This window comes from Podarcis tiliguerta (genome assembly GCF_965153285.1).
Source record: "Podarcis tiliguerta genome assembly, chromosome: 4".
Lineage (NCBI taxonomy): Eukaryota > Metazoa > Chordata > Lepidosauria > Squamata > Lacertidae > Podarcis > Podarcis tiliguerta.
In genome coordinates this window covers 40,129,785-40,143,319 of record NC_139537.1, presented here as the reverse complement: position 1 = coordinate 40,143,319, position 13,535 = coordinate 40,129,785, and the positions used below count along the sequence as shown (strand labels likewise).

At 46.7% G+C, this 13,535-nt stretch overlaps 1 protein-coding gene across 4 annotated transcripts; it reads left to right on the top strand.

Annotated features, from left to right (window-relative positions):
* The first annotated feature begins 1,729 nt into the window (after positions 1 to 1,729).
* ADPRH (ADP-ribosylarginine hydrolase) lies at positions 1,730 to 13,136 on the top strand. 4 transcript variants are annotated; one of them, XM_083439272.1, is made up of 5 exons: positions 1,801 to 1,933; positions 4,647 to 4,837; positions 5,190 to 5,505; positions 11,293 to 11,653; positions 12,492 to 13,136. In XM_083439272.1, exons 2-5 carry the CDS (start codon positions 4,802 to 4,804, stop codon positions 12,889 to 12,891), a joined length of 1,113 nt encoding a protein of 370 aa, XP_083295398.1. In that variant the 5' UTR covers positions 1,801 to 1,933; positions 4,647 to 4,801; the 3' UTR covers positions 12,892 to 13,136. The 4 variants fall into 4 exon arrangements, with proteins under 4 accessions (XP_083295400.1, XP_083295398.1, XP_083295399.1 ...); XM_083439273.1 differs by having other exon boundaries at positions 1,811 to 1,950; positions 4,651 to 4,837; XM_083439274.1 differs by lacking the exon at positions 4,647 to 4,837 and having other exon boundaries at positions 1,730 to 1,933.
* Positions 13,137 to 13,535: the final 399 nt, after the last annotated feature.

Below are 13,535 nucleotides of genomic sequence, written 5' to 3'. Positions count from 1 at the left end.
TCTGGCATTACAAGGAGCCTCATCTGTAGTAGCAGTGCTTGTCTAGGAATCCGGACCACTTTTCCACGCACAGCACAGGTAACATCCAGCTGCATAAACAAGACAGCTCTCAGAGTCGGCTCACACAACCCCACCACCCACATTTACTCAAACGTTGGCCCCGGTGAGTTCAATGGCACCTACCATGCTCAACCTTACCTACCATGCAGTTCTAGGCTCGGAAGTTAGCCCCACCAAATTCAGTTTTCAGTGGGGCAGCACTATGACTCTGCTACACAAAAAGCAACCACCACATGTGTCCTGGCACTTTAAAGTCTAACACGGTCTGCTGAGCTGAGGCAGATGTTTTTGATGACTACAATCTATCCATAGCTGTCAACCGTCCCGTATTTGGCAGGAAACGCCCTTATCCCAGGGCCGTTTCCCACTGCTGTCCTAGATGGATGATGTCCCTTAAATTTCCCAGGTTTCATGCTTGCCCGGCTCGGGAGGGAAGCAGCCTTGAGAGATTGAGAGAGAGTGCGCGCATGAGGTGCCACATCTCCGTCTCTCCCTTTTCCCCCGCAGGGGCACGTCGTGAGGAGACGGGTGGTGGTGGGTGGGCAGGCAGCCCCTCTCTTGCGAGACTTCCGCCGTGCTGCCAGGGGAAGCTGGAGGCGGCAGCAGCGGCGGCAGCTGAGGAGGCTACCTGAGGGAGGAGGAAGAGGAGGGGATGGGGAGGGACGCAGAAGGCGGCGCTTTAGCGGTTGCTGCCACGCCGCAACCACCTCATGCCGGGCTTGCAGGCAGCATGGGCAAGAGTCTCTCTCCTTCCCTCCCTCTTGGGTGGGGAAGGGCCGATGGAACTCCTTGCGCCAGGATGATGGAAGCCCCAATGTGCTGCTTAGCATACCCTCCAATCAGTGCAGCATCTTAATGTAGTGATTTCTTCCTCTGCATCCCTTTCATCCATAGTTCAAATTTTTACTACAAGTTTTCTGTCAATCCTACCAATGTATGTAACTCTTTACAATAGCTTTTCAAACAAATTATAAACTTTCCCCATTCTTTATTAAAGAGGTCCTCTTCCTGGTTTCTAATTCTGCCTGTAAGTTTTGCTATCTCGACGTCCTTCATCAGTTTTGTCTGCCCCTCTTCTTTGGTCGGAGTTGTAGACCCTTAGGATCATCTAGTCCAACCCCCTGCAAAACACAGTCAGTCGCAGCCAAAGCAGCATGGCTCCATGAGTGCCGGATTTCTGTATAAGCGTAGCAAAATCCCTTATTTTGGCTGCTGATCCCTTATTTTCGAGGCTGCTGGCCCCTTATTTTAAAATCTGTAAGTTGACAGCTATGAATCTATCCCATCAGAAGTCACCGTTTCTGTTTGTTATTATGTGATGTACCTATTTTGTGTTTTTCTACTGTCATCCGCGCTGTGATGCTCGGGTGACGGGCGACATACACATTTAATAAATAAGTATTGAGCGTAAATACTAATTTACAGTTGTGTGTGCGTGTGTGTGTGTTTGTGTGAGGGAGAGAGAGACCCTGCGTTTTAAATCGTGCAGCCTCGAAGAGGGACACTTCACTCCTCAGGTTTCCACTCTTAAATTCGCTTCCACACGGCGTGTAGTCGCGTGTTTCTTGACATCTCTCCCCCCCCCGCTCCCCGCCCGCTGCTTGCAATCCAGCCCCGAAGAAGCGATCACATGATTAGGATCGGCCCTCCTCTTCGCCCGCTCTCTCTCCCAAAGTAGCTCCTCTCCAGTTCACTCGCCGCTGACGAAGGCGCGCAGGCCAGCTACTTAGTCAGGAGGACGAGCGGCGCTCGGAGATTGGCTGCGGCGGCTGCTGTTTCTGTTTCTGCGCGGCTTGGGCGCAAGTCCAGCCTCTCCTCCCCTTTCACTTTCCTTTAAGGGGCTTTCCTGCCCGGGCTTCTGCCTGCATCGCCGGTAAAACTCAACTGCAAGTATCTTTCGCGCGGCGAACAAATCCATGTTTGGGAGCTTGCAAAGCCGACCCAACTCAGGGGGCGCCCGCCTGGGCTTGTGCTTCTGCCGCTTGGTGCTGGCGGCAGCGTGCAGCGCCCGGTTCTGTTCTTTCTCGGAAGTAAGGCCCGCGAAGCGCAGAAGCTCTTCCCTCCCAATCCAGGCTAGGCATCAGACGGCCGGTTTAACCCGGCAACCCCCCACCCCCAGGGAGCGCTTACTCGCAAGCAGGGCCCGCTGCAAGTGCACAGAGTTGTAGTAGCCTCGGAATAAGGAAAACCCAGTGGATAAGCCCCCCCCCCTTCCACACCGCAGCGTGGAGCCGCAGAGTAACGGGCTGCAATCCCAAACCCGCCCACCTGGGGGTGGGGGTGGAGGGGGGCGTTGAACTGAACAGGTCTTGCTTCTGAGCAGAGGCCAGGTTGCGCTGTGTGCTTAGGATCGCAGCCATGGATTTATTTGGGGGGGGCGGGCGATGGACACCGACTTGTCATCGCCCTCTGCCTGGCTCTGTCTAGCAGATTCGAAAGGACTCGTTCAACAACGGTTCTTTAAAATTGCTTTCTTTTGATTCCAAGTACTCAGAAAAAAATCTGTCAAAATCTTTCCACAATTTCTACTTTTAGTTTTTATTTATTGACTTGATTGAGGGGCTACGCCCGTGCAGCCTGAGTCACGGCAAACCAAGCGCGCATCTCCCAAACCCAGGAAGTTTCCACTTTGCGCCTCGGCAGGTCCCGCTTCTTTGAGGGGGGTTGACTTAAATCCGAAGTTTCCTTTGCATTGCATTGGCAACTGTCGCTAAGGATGAGTGGCGCGGGCTGAGGCGGCTGCCTTAGCTCAGAAGTTTGCGTAGAGTGGGAAGGAAAACCTTATTTTTTTCTCCTTTTTAAAACCCGGGCATTATGAGGAAGGGGTCAAGCGGCGAGCCCAGGGCGCTGGGGGTGGAGGGGCGAGTCATCTTTCAGGGGCGGTGTACTCCCTTCTGCTGGGAATCGACGGGGCGTGAGGAAGCTCAGCTGCTGCCTGCTCGGAAGAGGGCAGGAAATGGTCGCGGAATGCTATTCATTTCTACCCAGAGCAGCCGGATTTAACCACCACTGCCGCCAGAATAAGACAAGGAAACGTGACAGGGCCAGCTAGAACAAGGCAGCTCGCCTAGGATGGCAGCCAGGCTTTTCAAGCTTAGGCACCTTTCTCCCAAGAAGCAGCCTCACACATACTGTGTGAATTGGGCCCTCTTGCAAAAAACAACAACAAAACAAAAAACAAAAACAAAAAACAGGAGCATTATATCACATGCACGTTGGTAACCGCTTGTGGGCCGAGCGGAGTTTCCCTCCACACCTCCAATAAATCGGGGGCTACATGCAAATAACACTGTATGATGTCTGAGGCACAGGATGTCGACAGGTGACACTTTCCCCATAATTGCATTTCCCTACTGGCAAAGGTTTATTTAACCTGTTGAACCTTTGACTGCTGTTAAAAGCGCAAGAGCCCCGGAGCCCCGCATCGCCAACCCTAAGACGGTCAAGGAATGCAAGTTTCATGAGATATATAAACCAGATAGACAAACCTTTAATCGGTGGCAATGCTGCCAGTGTCCGTGCAAGAGTGGGTGTGGTATTTTAGATGGCAGCGGGGGTGGGGTGGGGGGTGGTCTGTATCAAAAGAGACTTACGATCTACCGTAACCAAAAGGCAGGTGACCGTGTTTAGGAAAATCCAATATGGAATTGTTCAGAAGCATGCTTAGAACATTTATGGCAGGTATTTTATACCTCACAATATCTACAGTGATGTAGATATTCTGCCCTTTCCCCTTTCCTTTAGGAGCAAGAAAAGGAATGTGAGCCTTTCACATGATTATGTTGATTTTAGTGATTGTACCACCAGCAGCAACTCACCGCCAGAAATCCCCCTATTTTTTCTCCATGAGTGGGAAAGCAATGAATCACTCTCCCCTCCTCCCCATGTTTCTGCTAAAACCAATCTAACTGTCCCACAACTGCATTTTTAGTAAACAACAACAACCTAACAGCAAGAGATTAGGTAACAACCTTTGATTACCCTGCAGGGTTGTCAAATGTTCTGTGCCCTTCCTCAGAACATTAGTAGAAAAACGTACCTCCAGTTGCGAATGGGATCTGTTCCGGAGGTCCAGCCATATCCTGAGGATTTTGAAATCAGAGGTGTCTGTTCTGTGTAGAGCACTTCTGAGCATGCATGAGCTGCGAAACACTTCCAGGTTTGCTGCTTTCGCAACCTGAAGTTTACGTTACCTGAGGATTACCTGATTGCCCAGTCATTGCTGCAGTACAATCTTGGATTTCTCCGTTATTTTACCTGAGCGACTATTGCTTTTCTACCAGGAAATCAAAATAAACTAGCTTCAAAATGAACAAGGAAGTTGCTTCAAAATAAAGTAGGCAGGCCTTCTTCGTTAGCGGAGTCTTGAGAGAAAATATAGAGTGGCAACCCCCCCCCCCAAAGGAAGTCTCAAAAACGACTCCAAAATGAATCAGAAAGTCCCTTCTCCTTTATCTGTAGGAGTGACTTCTTGGGTCATTTGAAAGCTTATTGATTTATTTAAAATACTGTTTAAAAGCTAGTGTGTGCACGCATATATACCAATTGTTTTCAGAAGTTACCTTTTTAATGTATATGTCCTGCAGGCAGACTTAGGTGGCAGGTTACACCTACAGCACTGTTCACATGATCAAAACGTTCGCACCCTGAAAAGTCCGCAGCTAGAGCAGTGCTTCTGCGCAAGCGCGAAGCGCGAGAGAGTGCTTCTGCGCGTGTGGCGAAACCTGGAAGTATACACATAATGGGAGCAGGCCTAAGCTGGAGCAGGACCGCAATGGTAAGTCCTGCCCTTGGACGTATGTGCATTCATTTGCACATCTGCAGTGTGTGTACAGGTGTTTGATCATGCAGACAGTGCATGAGCACTGTTCATAGGATCAAACGTATGTAGGGAGAGCAGGATTGAGGCTTGATCTTTCTAGGATATTGAAGGATGTATATCAAGCACTCACAAGCATGAACGAGACTGAATTTATAGAGACAGGCAGGGACCAAATATATTTAACAGGATCCCAGCTCTTTGTGTACTGTAGGTTGATTTTCTTAGACATTTTGACCACATTGCAGTTTTAACCTGTTTTTCATCAGAGGCTTTATTGATTGCAAACTATTGTTTTGTATGAGGACAGAACATGTGTTCGGGCCTGCAAGAGAACTATGAGGCTGCCATGGTGCTGAGTGCCGTTGGAGACGCCTTGGGCTATTACAATCAAAAATGGGAGTTCGTGCGCAGCGGTGAGAAGATTCACAGCGAGTTGGCCAAAATGGGCGGCCTGAACAAGCTCAACGTGGCAGGCTGGAGGGTCAGCGACGACACCGTCATGCACTTGGCTACTGCTGAAGCCTTGGCAGCAGCTGGGGAAAACCCAGACTTAACCCACTTGTATAAACTTATTGCAGCAAACTACAGAGATTGCATGGATGACATGGATGGACGAGCTCCAGGTAATCTTTCCTAAACTTTTAAACATATGAAAATAGAAGACACCAGTTTCTGGATCATGCATGTTCTATGTGTTCAGATTGGAACATGATGTTTCCCAAAGGCCTTAGAGTCCTGCAGTACAGTGGTACCTCGGGTTAAGTACTTAATTCGTTCCGGAGGTCTGTTCTTAACCTGAAACTGTTCTTAGCCTGAAGCACCACTTTAGCTAATGGGGCCTCCTGCTGCCACCGCGCCACTGGAGCATGATTTCTGTTCTCATCCTGAAGCAAAGTTCTTAACCCGAGGTACTTTTTCTGGGTTTGTGGAGTCTGTAACCTGAAGTGTCTGTAACCTGAAGCATATGTAACCCGAGGTACCACTGTACTATTAGAAAGGGTTCCTTTCACAACTCTGTGCAGTGGCCGCAGTCAACTTTTACGGCTCTCATTAATTTAATGCTCAGCTGTGTTTTCTAGTCAGATCTCATAAAAGCAGGGAGTGGGAACCTTCAGGCCTGCCAGAGGATGTTAGCATCTCTGACCATTGGCCATGCTGGTATGAAATCTAGAGGGCTGCAAGCTTCCCGCCCTTGCATTATAAAGGGAGAGCAGCATGGGGATATGAAACAGGAGACATATAGCCCAGAATAATGGCTGTGATACCCTACCATCACTGTGCAAGGTAGGCTAGATGGAGATATGATGGCATTTTAATATTTTGTATTTTATAGCTGTATTTTAATATTTTGTTGGAAGCTGCCCAGAGTGGCTGGGGAAACTCAGCCAGATGAGCGGGGTATAAATAATTTAAAAAATATTATTATTATTATTATTATTTCCACATGAGCTTCAAATTTGTGCTGAGGTTTGAACCTGTGATTCCCATGTCTGTAGCCAAATCTCTCAATTTCTGGCTCACCTCATCTCATACTTAGATATCAATAGGAATGGACCTCGGTGCAACGAGCAACTTTCCCTCTGCTTCAGCTTTCCATCTTCAGGAGGTCACTTTGCTCTTCCACTTAGAATACAAACATTGAGTGTGTTATCCTCCAGATGTTGGACTGCAGCTTCTATCAGCCGTGATCAGTATGACCAGTTGTCAGGGATGATGGGAATTGTAGTTCAAGAATATCTTTAAGGTTACAGATTTCTCCAGCCCTGACTTAGAGTTAACATCCTGCCTTCCCACTAAATATACTCTGTTTAGAATCTAGTATATTTTAGTTCACTCCCATTCTGTGAAATGGAGATCTCCTAACTCAGTAAACATGCCGGCTGCTACAGATTGTCCGTTGTTGGCAAAAGGCCTATATATCTTCAGAAAGAACCACTTTGTTTCTTTGCAGTGAGAAGCATGGGCTCATCTGGGCCTTTCATTTCAAAGTATTTAGCTCCTGCCAGAGAGCTAGGAAACAAGAGTAGGGCTGCATGGCAGGTTGGCATTTATTTGTTTGATTTTTTCATCCCAAGATTGAGGAACCACTTTAAGGAAGAGGTGTGCTTCCTTTTTCTTCCATCTCTCTTCAGTTACTTTCCCCTCCTGTGATGATGATTACATGTGTGGCTGTGTTACATTTTCAGTTGCTGGAATGGGGAATTTGGGAAGTATTGATTGTATGCACTCCAGTCTGTGGATTCTGAGCTTTTCAGCAACATAAGAGCCAAGTGTGCCAGAGATGATAAGCAGCTCAAAATCGGATTTGCATAGGACATCTGCTCATAAAAAAATAAGATGGCTGAATCCATCTATGCAAAGTTGTACCATATGCTCTGCAAAAGGAATATTATGATGCACGAGGATGATATGAACCCATCACAGGAGCCTGAAACACAATTCAGAGTTTGCCTTTTGACTGCATTTGGGTGATAGTCTCTCTTAGAAGCAATGGACTTTTCCTGAGTCCAGCTAGGTTAGAAGGAATCACTGGGCAAAGTGGGTTGCTTCTGCACTAGGTGTTTTCTGACGACTTCCACTCCTTCACTTCATGGGAAATCCTGGTGATGTTCCTGCTGAAATGTTGCATTCCAGCATTTCCCATTATGCTTTCTTTTAATGTCTGATTTGGGTTTTTTTCCCTGAGTTTCAGAGCACTTCTGGGCCTCTGGGCTTGCGTCTCTTCTGCTATTACATTGCTAGCTGGTGCTAGGCTTTTAAATTTATTTATTTATTGCCTACCTGCACTTGGGAAGCTGCCATCTAGCTTAGTCTTATCTACTTGACTAGCGGGTGATGGCTCTCCATGGTCCCAGACAGGTATTTCCCAGCATGCAAAGCATATGCTTCTACACTGAACTGCAGTTCTTCCCCTGAAAACTTCCTGATTGCACCGAAGCAAAAGTACCATAGCAAATAACTTCAGGAAAGTGTTCACTGGTGTGATCTTTGTAGCCCCAAACTGAGAGGGGTGGAGCTTCCTGCTACACTGAGCTGGGAAAGAGGATTGTGAAACTGTCAGATGATTTGCAAACCTGTTAGAGACTGATGAAATTCAGGGGATTCCCCACTGCCCCACCCCTGAAAAGGCTTTGGGGGGGGGGAACCCCCCTACCTGCACTGTCCCTGGGAAAGGCTTTCTCAGCAGGAAGACACTGCTGCTTTGCCAACCTCACCACGGCTTGATTTGACTGGAAGGCCCAGTGAAGCATGGAATGTGCCAATGAACTTTTAAAAAACAACAAAGTAAGTTTTATGTACTTGTGCTTCAGTGCAGCAAGGCAGTTCTGGACATGGACACCCACATGCCCCACAGTGTTATCTGCAAGCTTAGCTGTGACACTGCCCTTGTTAAGCCACATTACTATTGTCTTGGAAATTTCATGGTGTAACAAGGAGCACGCACAAACAAAGGATAGAAAATATGACATATGAACCCTTAAATATATACAGTGAGAAAATGCATTTGAAAGGGGGAATGAGAGAAACAAAATAGTTTGAATGAGAGTGTCACTGAAGAGAACATTTGAGGCAACGTAGAGTATAAGGCTAGGCACAGACTATAAGTTGGGAAATCCCCCATTCTAATTTTGGTGCAGTAATTAATTCACTTGGTCTTAGCATGAATATGGTGATGAAACTACTAGACTCCTGTTAGTAGTCAGCTGTACTTTCATTATCGAGCTGATAATGTGTGGAATCATGTTGATGACTTGACATTTATATAGCACTTTCCTTAAATATTTAGACTTCCAGAAAGTGGAAGCTGTGATGTTGCTTATGTAGCAGCATCAGTGTACCATGTTTGCATGCATGCATGCATACTGCATTTGCATATTTTGGAACTAAAATCCAGACATCAGTTTCTTTGCCCTGCTGGTGGCACAGCTTAGCACTGCAGAAGCAGCACATGTCCTCCCCCAGAAAGGAAGCAATGGGTTCAGGTTTGTGTACTAGGCTGAGAACAGCCGGTCACTCAGACCTTGCTACCTGCGCGGGAACTTGTGTATCCTCCAATCTCTAGGCTAGCACAATCCACAAATAACTTATGGGACTGGGGGGCTGTGTGATAGCACTCTTGATACCCTGAAATCCCTTTGGCAAGCACCTAAAATTGCTGCCTGTCAAGACCATTGGTCCATGTTGCTTAGTAGGAATAGGCAAAATGGCGCTTTCTAGCTGCTACCATCAGCTGCATTCAGCATGGACACATGTTGTCTAACAACAGCTGCAGGGCACCCACCCTGGCTATCCACCATTTCCACTGACTGACAGTTCTCCAGGGATTGGTGTTGTTCCCAGCCCTACCTGGAGATGGAAGGGATTGGACCTGGGCTCTTCTGCAGGCAAATATGTGCTCTGCCACTGAGCTACGGTCTCTCTCCTGGACAAGGGCAATAAACTGTGTCAATTGAAGTTGGTGGAGCAACCAAATGGGGACAATAAGAGCATAGTTGTTGTACAAGCAGTCACAGGTGATGATCAGAACTTGAATAATAGGTATATTACCTGGGTCCCACTTGCCCCACTTGCCAACCCAACCTGTCTGCCTTCCCCCTGCCCACCCACTCCTCCCTTTTGCCCTCACCTGTCCCTTCACAGCTCACCCAAACCACCACTCCCTCCCCAACCCCCTTTAAAAGAGAGGGATAAGCGCTTTAGAGAACAATTGGCCAAACTACTTTCTGAAGCGCCTCTGCCCCTTAAAACAGCTTGCCTGGGCTGCCTGCCCTCCACACTGCTTGCTTGCTTGTCTACCTGCTGTTGTGCTATGTTTATGTACATAGGAAAAAGTCAGCAAGCTGACATAGGCTGCAATCCTATGTATGTTTACATGACAATAAGCCTCATCCGTGGGGTATTGTAAGACTTAATTTCTGGGCACACATATAAGGACCTGTTTTCCCTATGATCCATGGTATGCAAATGGAGCATAGGAAATGCTTTTAAGATTGTCTATAGGTAGCTGGGAAGAATGCAGTTCACTTCATTTAGAGCTTGTGTGTGTTTAGATACAATGCTAATTTCCTAATGGTACATCTTGAATATCCTAAATAACTGCAGGCCAATACATAAAAAAAATAAAAATCCAACTTTAAAGCTGCGGCTGCTTTAAAGATGGGCATCTGGTATCTATGAACTCTTGGGTGATGCAATTCAAGAATGCTAAGAAGAGTCCTGTCTGATCAGAAGGGTTGATTTAAGAATCTGTTCTGTGAACATGAGATGATCTTGGGAGACACCCCAGCCAGTGTCACATGTCTGAGCTGTGGGAGTTTCCTAGTTATAACATGCTGTCACCATGCAATTCCCTCCTTGTCACCTCTTTTCCACTTCCACAGTGCATTTGTTTGCTTGTAGATGGGCTGGGGAGAAAGGGGACATTATTTTTTGCTTGATAGCAATTTGGAAGAGGTCCTTGATTGAACATTCCACCCCCCCCCCCCCCAATATTCATCATTGATTGGGATCTCTAGAGCCAGTGCGGTGTAGTGGTTAAGAGCGGTAGTCTCGTAATCTGGGGAACCGGGTTCGCTTCCCTGCTCCTCCACATGCAGCTGCTGGGTGACCTTGGGCCAGTCACACTTCTCTGAAGTCTCTCAGCCCCACTCACTTCACAGTGTTTGTTGTGGGGGAGGAAGGGAAAGGAGAATGTTAGCCGCTTTGAGACTCCTTAAAGGGAGTGAAAGGCGGGATATCAAATCCAAACTCTTTTCTTCTAGAGATTTATGGAATAAAAAACACCCCCCGCTCCTGCTCAGCTCAAAACGGAAGGACCACCTTCTGCCAAACCCAAGATCTGTTTCAGGGGTAGCCAACAGGGTGCCCTCCTGATTACGTTAGACCACAACTCCCATCAGCCCCAGCCAGGATGACCTGTGGCCAGGAATAATGGGATCAGTAGTCCAACAACACCTGGAGGGTGTGGTATTGGCTGTGTCATAGGGAGGGTGACTCCCTGCTCTGGTAACTTTCAGACTGGATTGTTGCAGTGCTGGTGCTGCCCTCAAGAGATTCAGAAACTTCGACTGGTCCAAAAAAAGCAGCAACCAGATTACTGGCTGGGGTTCACATTTAGAACTCACTCTGGAACCTTATGAGAGATTACTAGTAATAAATATTATTAAGAAGAAATAATGATAAAAAGCATTATTAATGCATATAGTTGTTAGTGTTATTAAATCTTGTTATTTATGATAGTCCTATTAAAACCTCAGGAAATCAGTGCTTATTGATCGAAAGCATTAAAGTTGTTACCTGGTGCTTGTGCGTAGACCATACAGGTTGATGCTTAACTTCAGGTCAGCCTGAGATGCAAATGAACAATCAGGGCAGATGTATAAGTTTCCCACCTTTCCCACCCTTCTTAGGTGGTACCTGCATGGCATACGCCTTGAGATTGGATCCAGACAAGCCGGATAGCTGGATACCCGACTTCTCTGAAACAGGAGGAGGGTGTGGTGCAGCCATGCGGTCAATGTGCATTGGACTGAGGTTTCGTCACCCAGAAGAGCTGGAAAACTTGATCGCAGTAAGCATAGAGAGCGGTCGGATGACTCACCACAACCCTACTGGCTACCTTGGATCCCTGGCTTCTGCTCTCTTCACTTCTTATGCCATAAATCGCAAGCCACTCCAGGAGTGGGGGAAAGGGCTCATGGAGGTGCTACCAATGGCAAAAGTCCATATCCAGAAGGCAGGTTCCTTTGTGGAGAAGAACTTGCAGCGCTGGTAAGTAATACACATTTTGGAAGTCGGAAGGTTCTAAAAGCCATCTGATAGATTGAAATAGTTACCGATATGATGTTGAGAAAGTATGAAGTGTACCTCCTCCTCGAAAAGTCCGGAGGGTGGCAACACAAGAACGGGCCTTCTCTGCAGTGACCCGTCTGTGGAACGCTCTCCCCAGGGAAGTTCTCCTGGTGCCTTAATTATATATCTTTAGGCACCAGGTGAAAATGTTCCTTTTTAACCAGGCCTTTGGTTGATCTAATTTGCATCCTATGCCCTTTAAATTTTTGGGTTTTTTTGGGAAGCTATTGGGTTGTTTTTATTTTGATTATATATTTTGTGGTTTTATATTTTTATTTTATTCTGTGAACCCCCCTGAGATCTCCGGGTATAGGATGGTATATAAAATCAAAAAATAATAGTAATGTTCCTTGTGCTGGTGACCAAGATAGAGGGGAAGGAAATGGATGCTGCTTATTACCCTGGAACAGGATTCCCCAAACCTGGGTTTCCAGCTGTTTTCAAACTACAATTCCCCTTATCCCTAGCTAGCAGGACCAGTGGTCAGGGATGATGGCAACTGTAGTCCAAAAACATCTGGAGACCCAAGTTTTTCAAACCCTGCTGTATAATATTGAAACATTGACCCTGAAGTACATATGTACTACAACAGAGAAAGCATTTCCTGATCTGCAGATGTCTCAAAATGTGCTGGATATTAAGACTTTTTAAGTTTATACTGGGTTTATTTTTATATTCATACAAGGCATATACAAATACAGTCTTAATATGAAATCCTAGTTATTTACATACCTTCCCATGGGTTTCTGTTTCTTAGGAACTACTTTGAAAGGAGTTGGAAGGAGTACCTGGAAACTAGAGGCATTTCAGATGGGAAATCTCCTCCATCCTTCCCCGAAGTGTATGGTGTGAAAGAGAGAGATGAATTCTACACGTCCTTGAGCTACTCTGGCTGGGGAGGTTCAAGTGGGCATGATGCTCCCATGATTGCTTATGACGCCATCCTTGGTGCTGAGAACTGGACCGAGTTGGCTCACAGGGGTTTCTTCCATGGTGGGGACAGTGACTCCACTGCGGTCATGGCTGCATGCTGGTGGGGGGCAATGCACGGCTTCAAAGGCATCAATGCAAATAACTATAAGGAAATTGAGTATAGAGACCGATTGGAGAAAGTAGCGAGGGAACTCTATCACCTGAGCTTGACTGCAGAGCAGTGAAGTCACACTTGCATGTTATAGAGCAAGACGTCCCCTGCAGAGATCTGGAAGTTGCTAACTAATAGCCTCTGCTGCTGTTCGTCCTTGCCAAGCATATAGTGCAGTAAATCAAGAGATTTAAATATAGCAAAATAAAAGGCCTACTCTTACAAGCTTTTACTTGATGCATTAACACCAAGTGTAAAGTCTGCTTGGATGCAAATGATCAGTGAAATACTAGTGTAGGCCAATAAACTTGAGAAACCAATGAGACAGTGGTGTAAGTGTGAGTGGCACAACACAAAACTTAGGTATCGGGGGTGGGGGACATCACAGCAACTAGTTGTGGCCATTATTTTTAAAATTTGTCATGAACAAAGATATTTTGGTGGCGTCTTCGCAGGTCTTTGACTTTGAGAGTTTAGTATCAGAGACAACTTTGCTGTCAAATTCTATACAGTGGTACCTCGGGTTACAGACGCTTCAGGTTACAGACTCCGCTAACCCAGAAATAGTACCTTGGGTTAAGAACTTTGCTTCAGGATGAGAACAGAAATCACGCAGCGGTGGCACGGCAGCAGCAGGAGGCCCCATTAGCTAAAGTGGTACCTCGGGTTAAGAACAGTTTCAGGTTAAGAACGGACCTCCAGAACGAATTAAGTTCT

Bases quoted from the DNA above. Each gene is read 5' to 3' on its own strand.
- ADPRH (XM_083439271.1), top strand. From the start codon at position 1,977: ATGTTTGGGAGCTTGCAAAGCCGACCCAACTCAGGGGGCGCCCGCCTG. The intron at 2,091-5,189 runs GTAAGGCCCGCG...GTATGAGGACAG, and splicing joins GGTTCTGTTCTTTCTCGGAA to AACATGTGTTCGGGCCTGCA. The intron at 11,654-12,491 runs GTAAGTAATACA...TCTGTTTCTTAG, and splicing joins GAGAAGAACTTGCAGCGCTG to GAACTACTTTGAAAGGAGTT.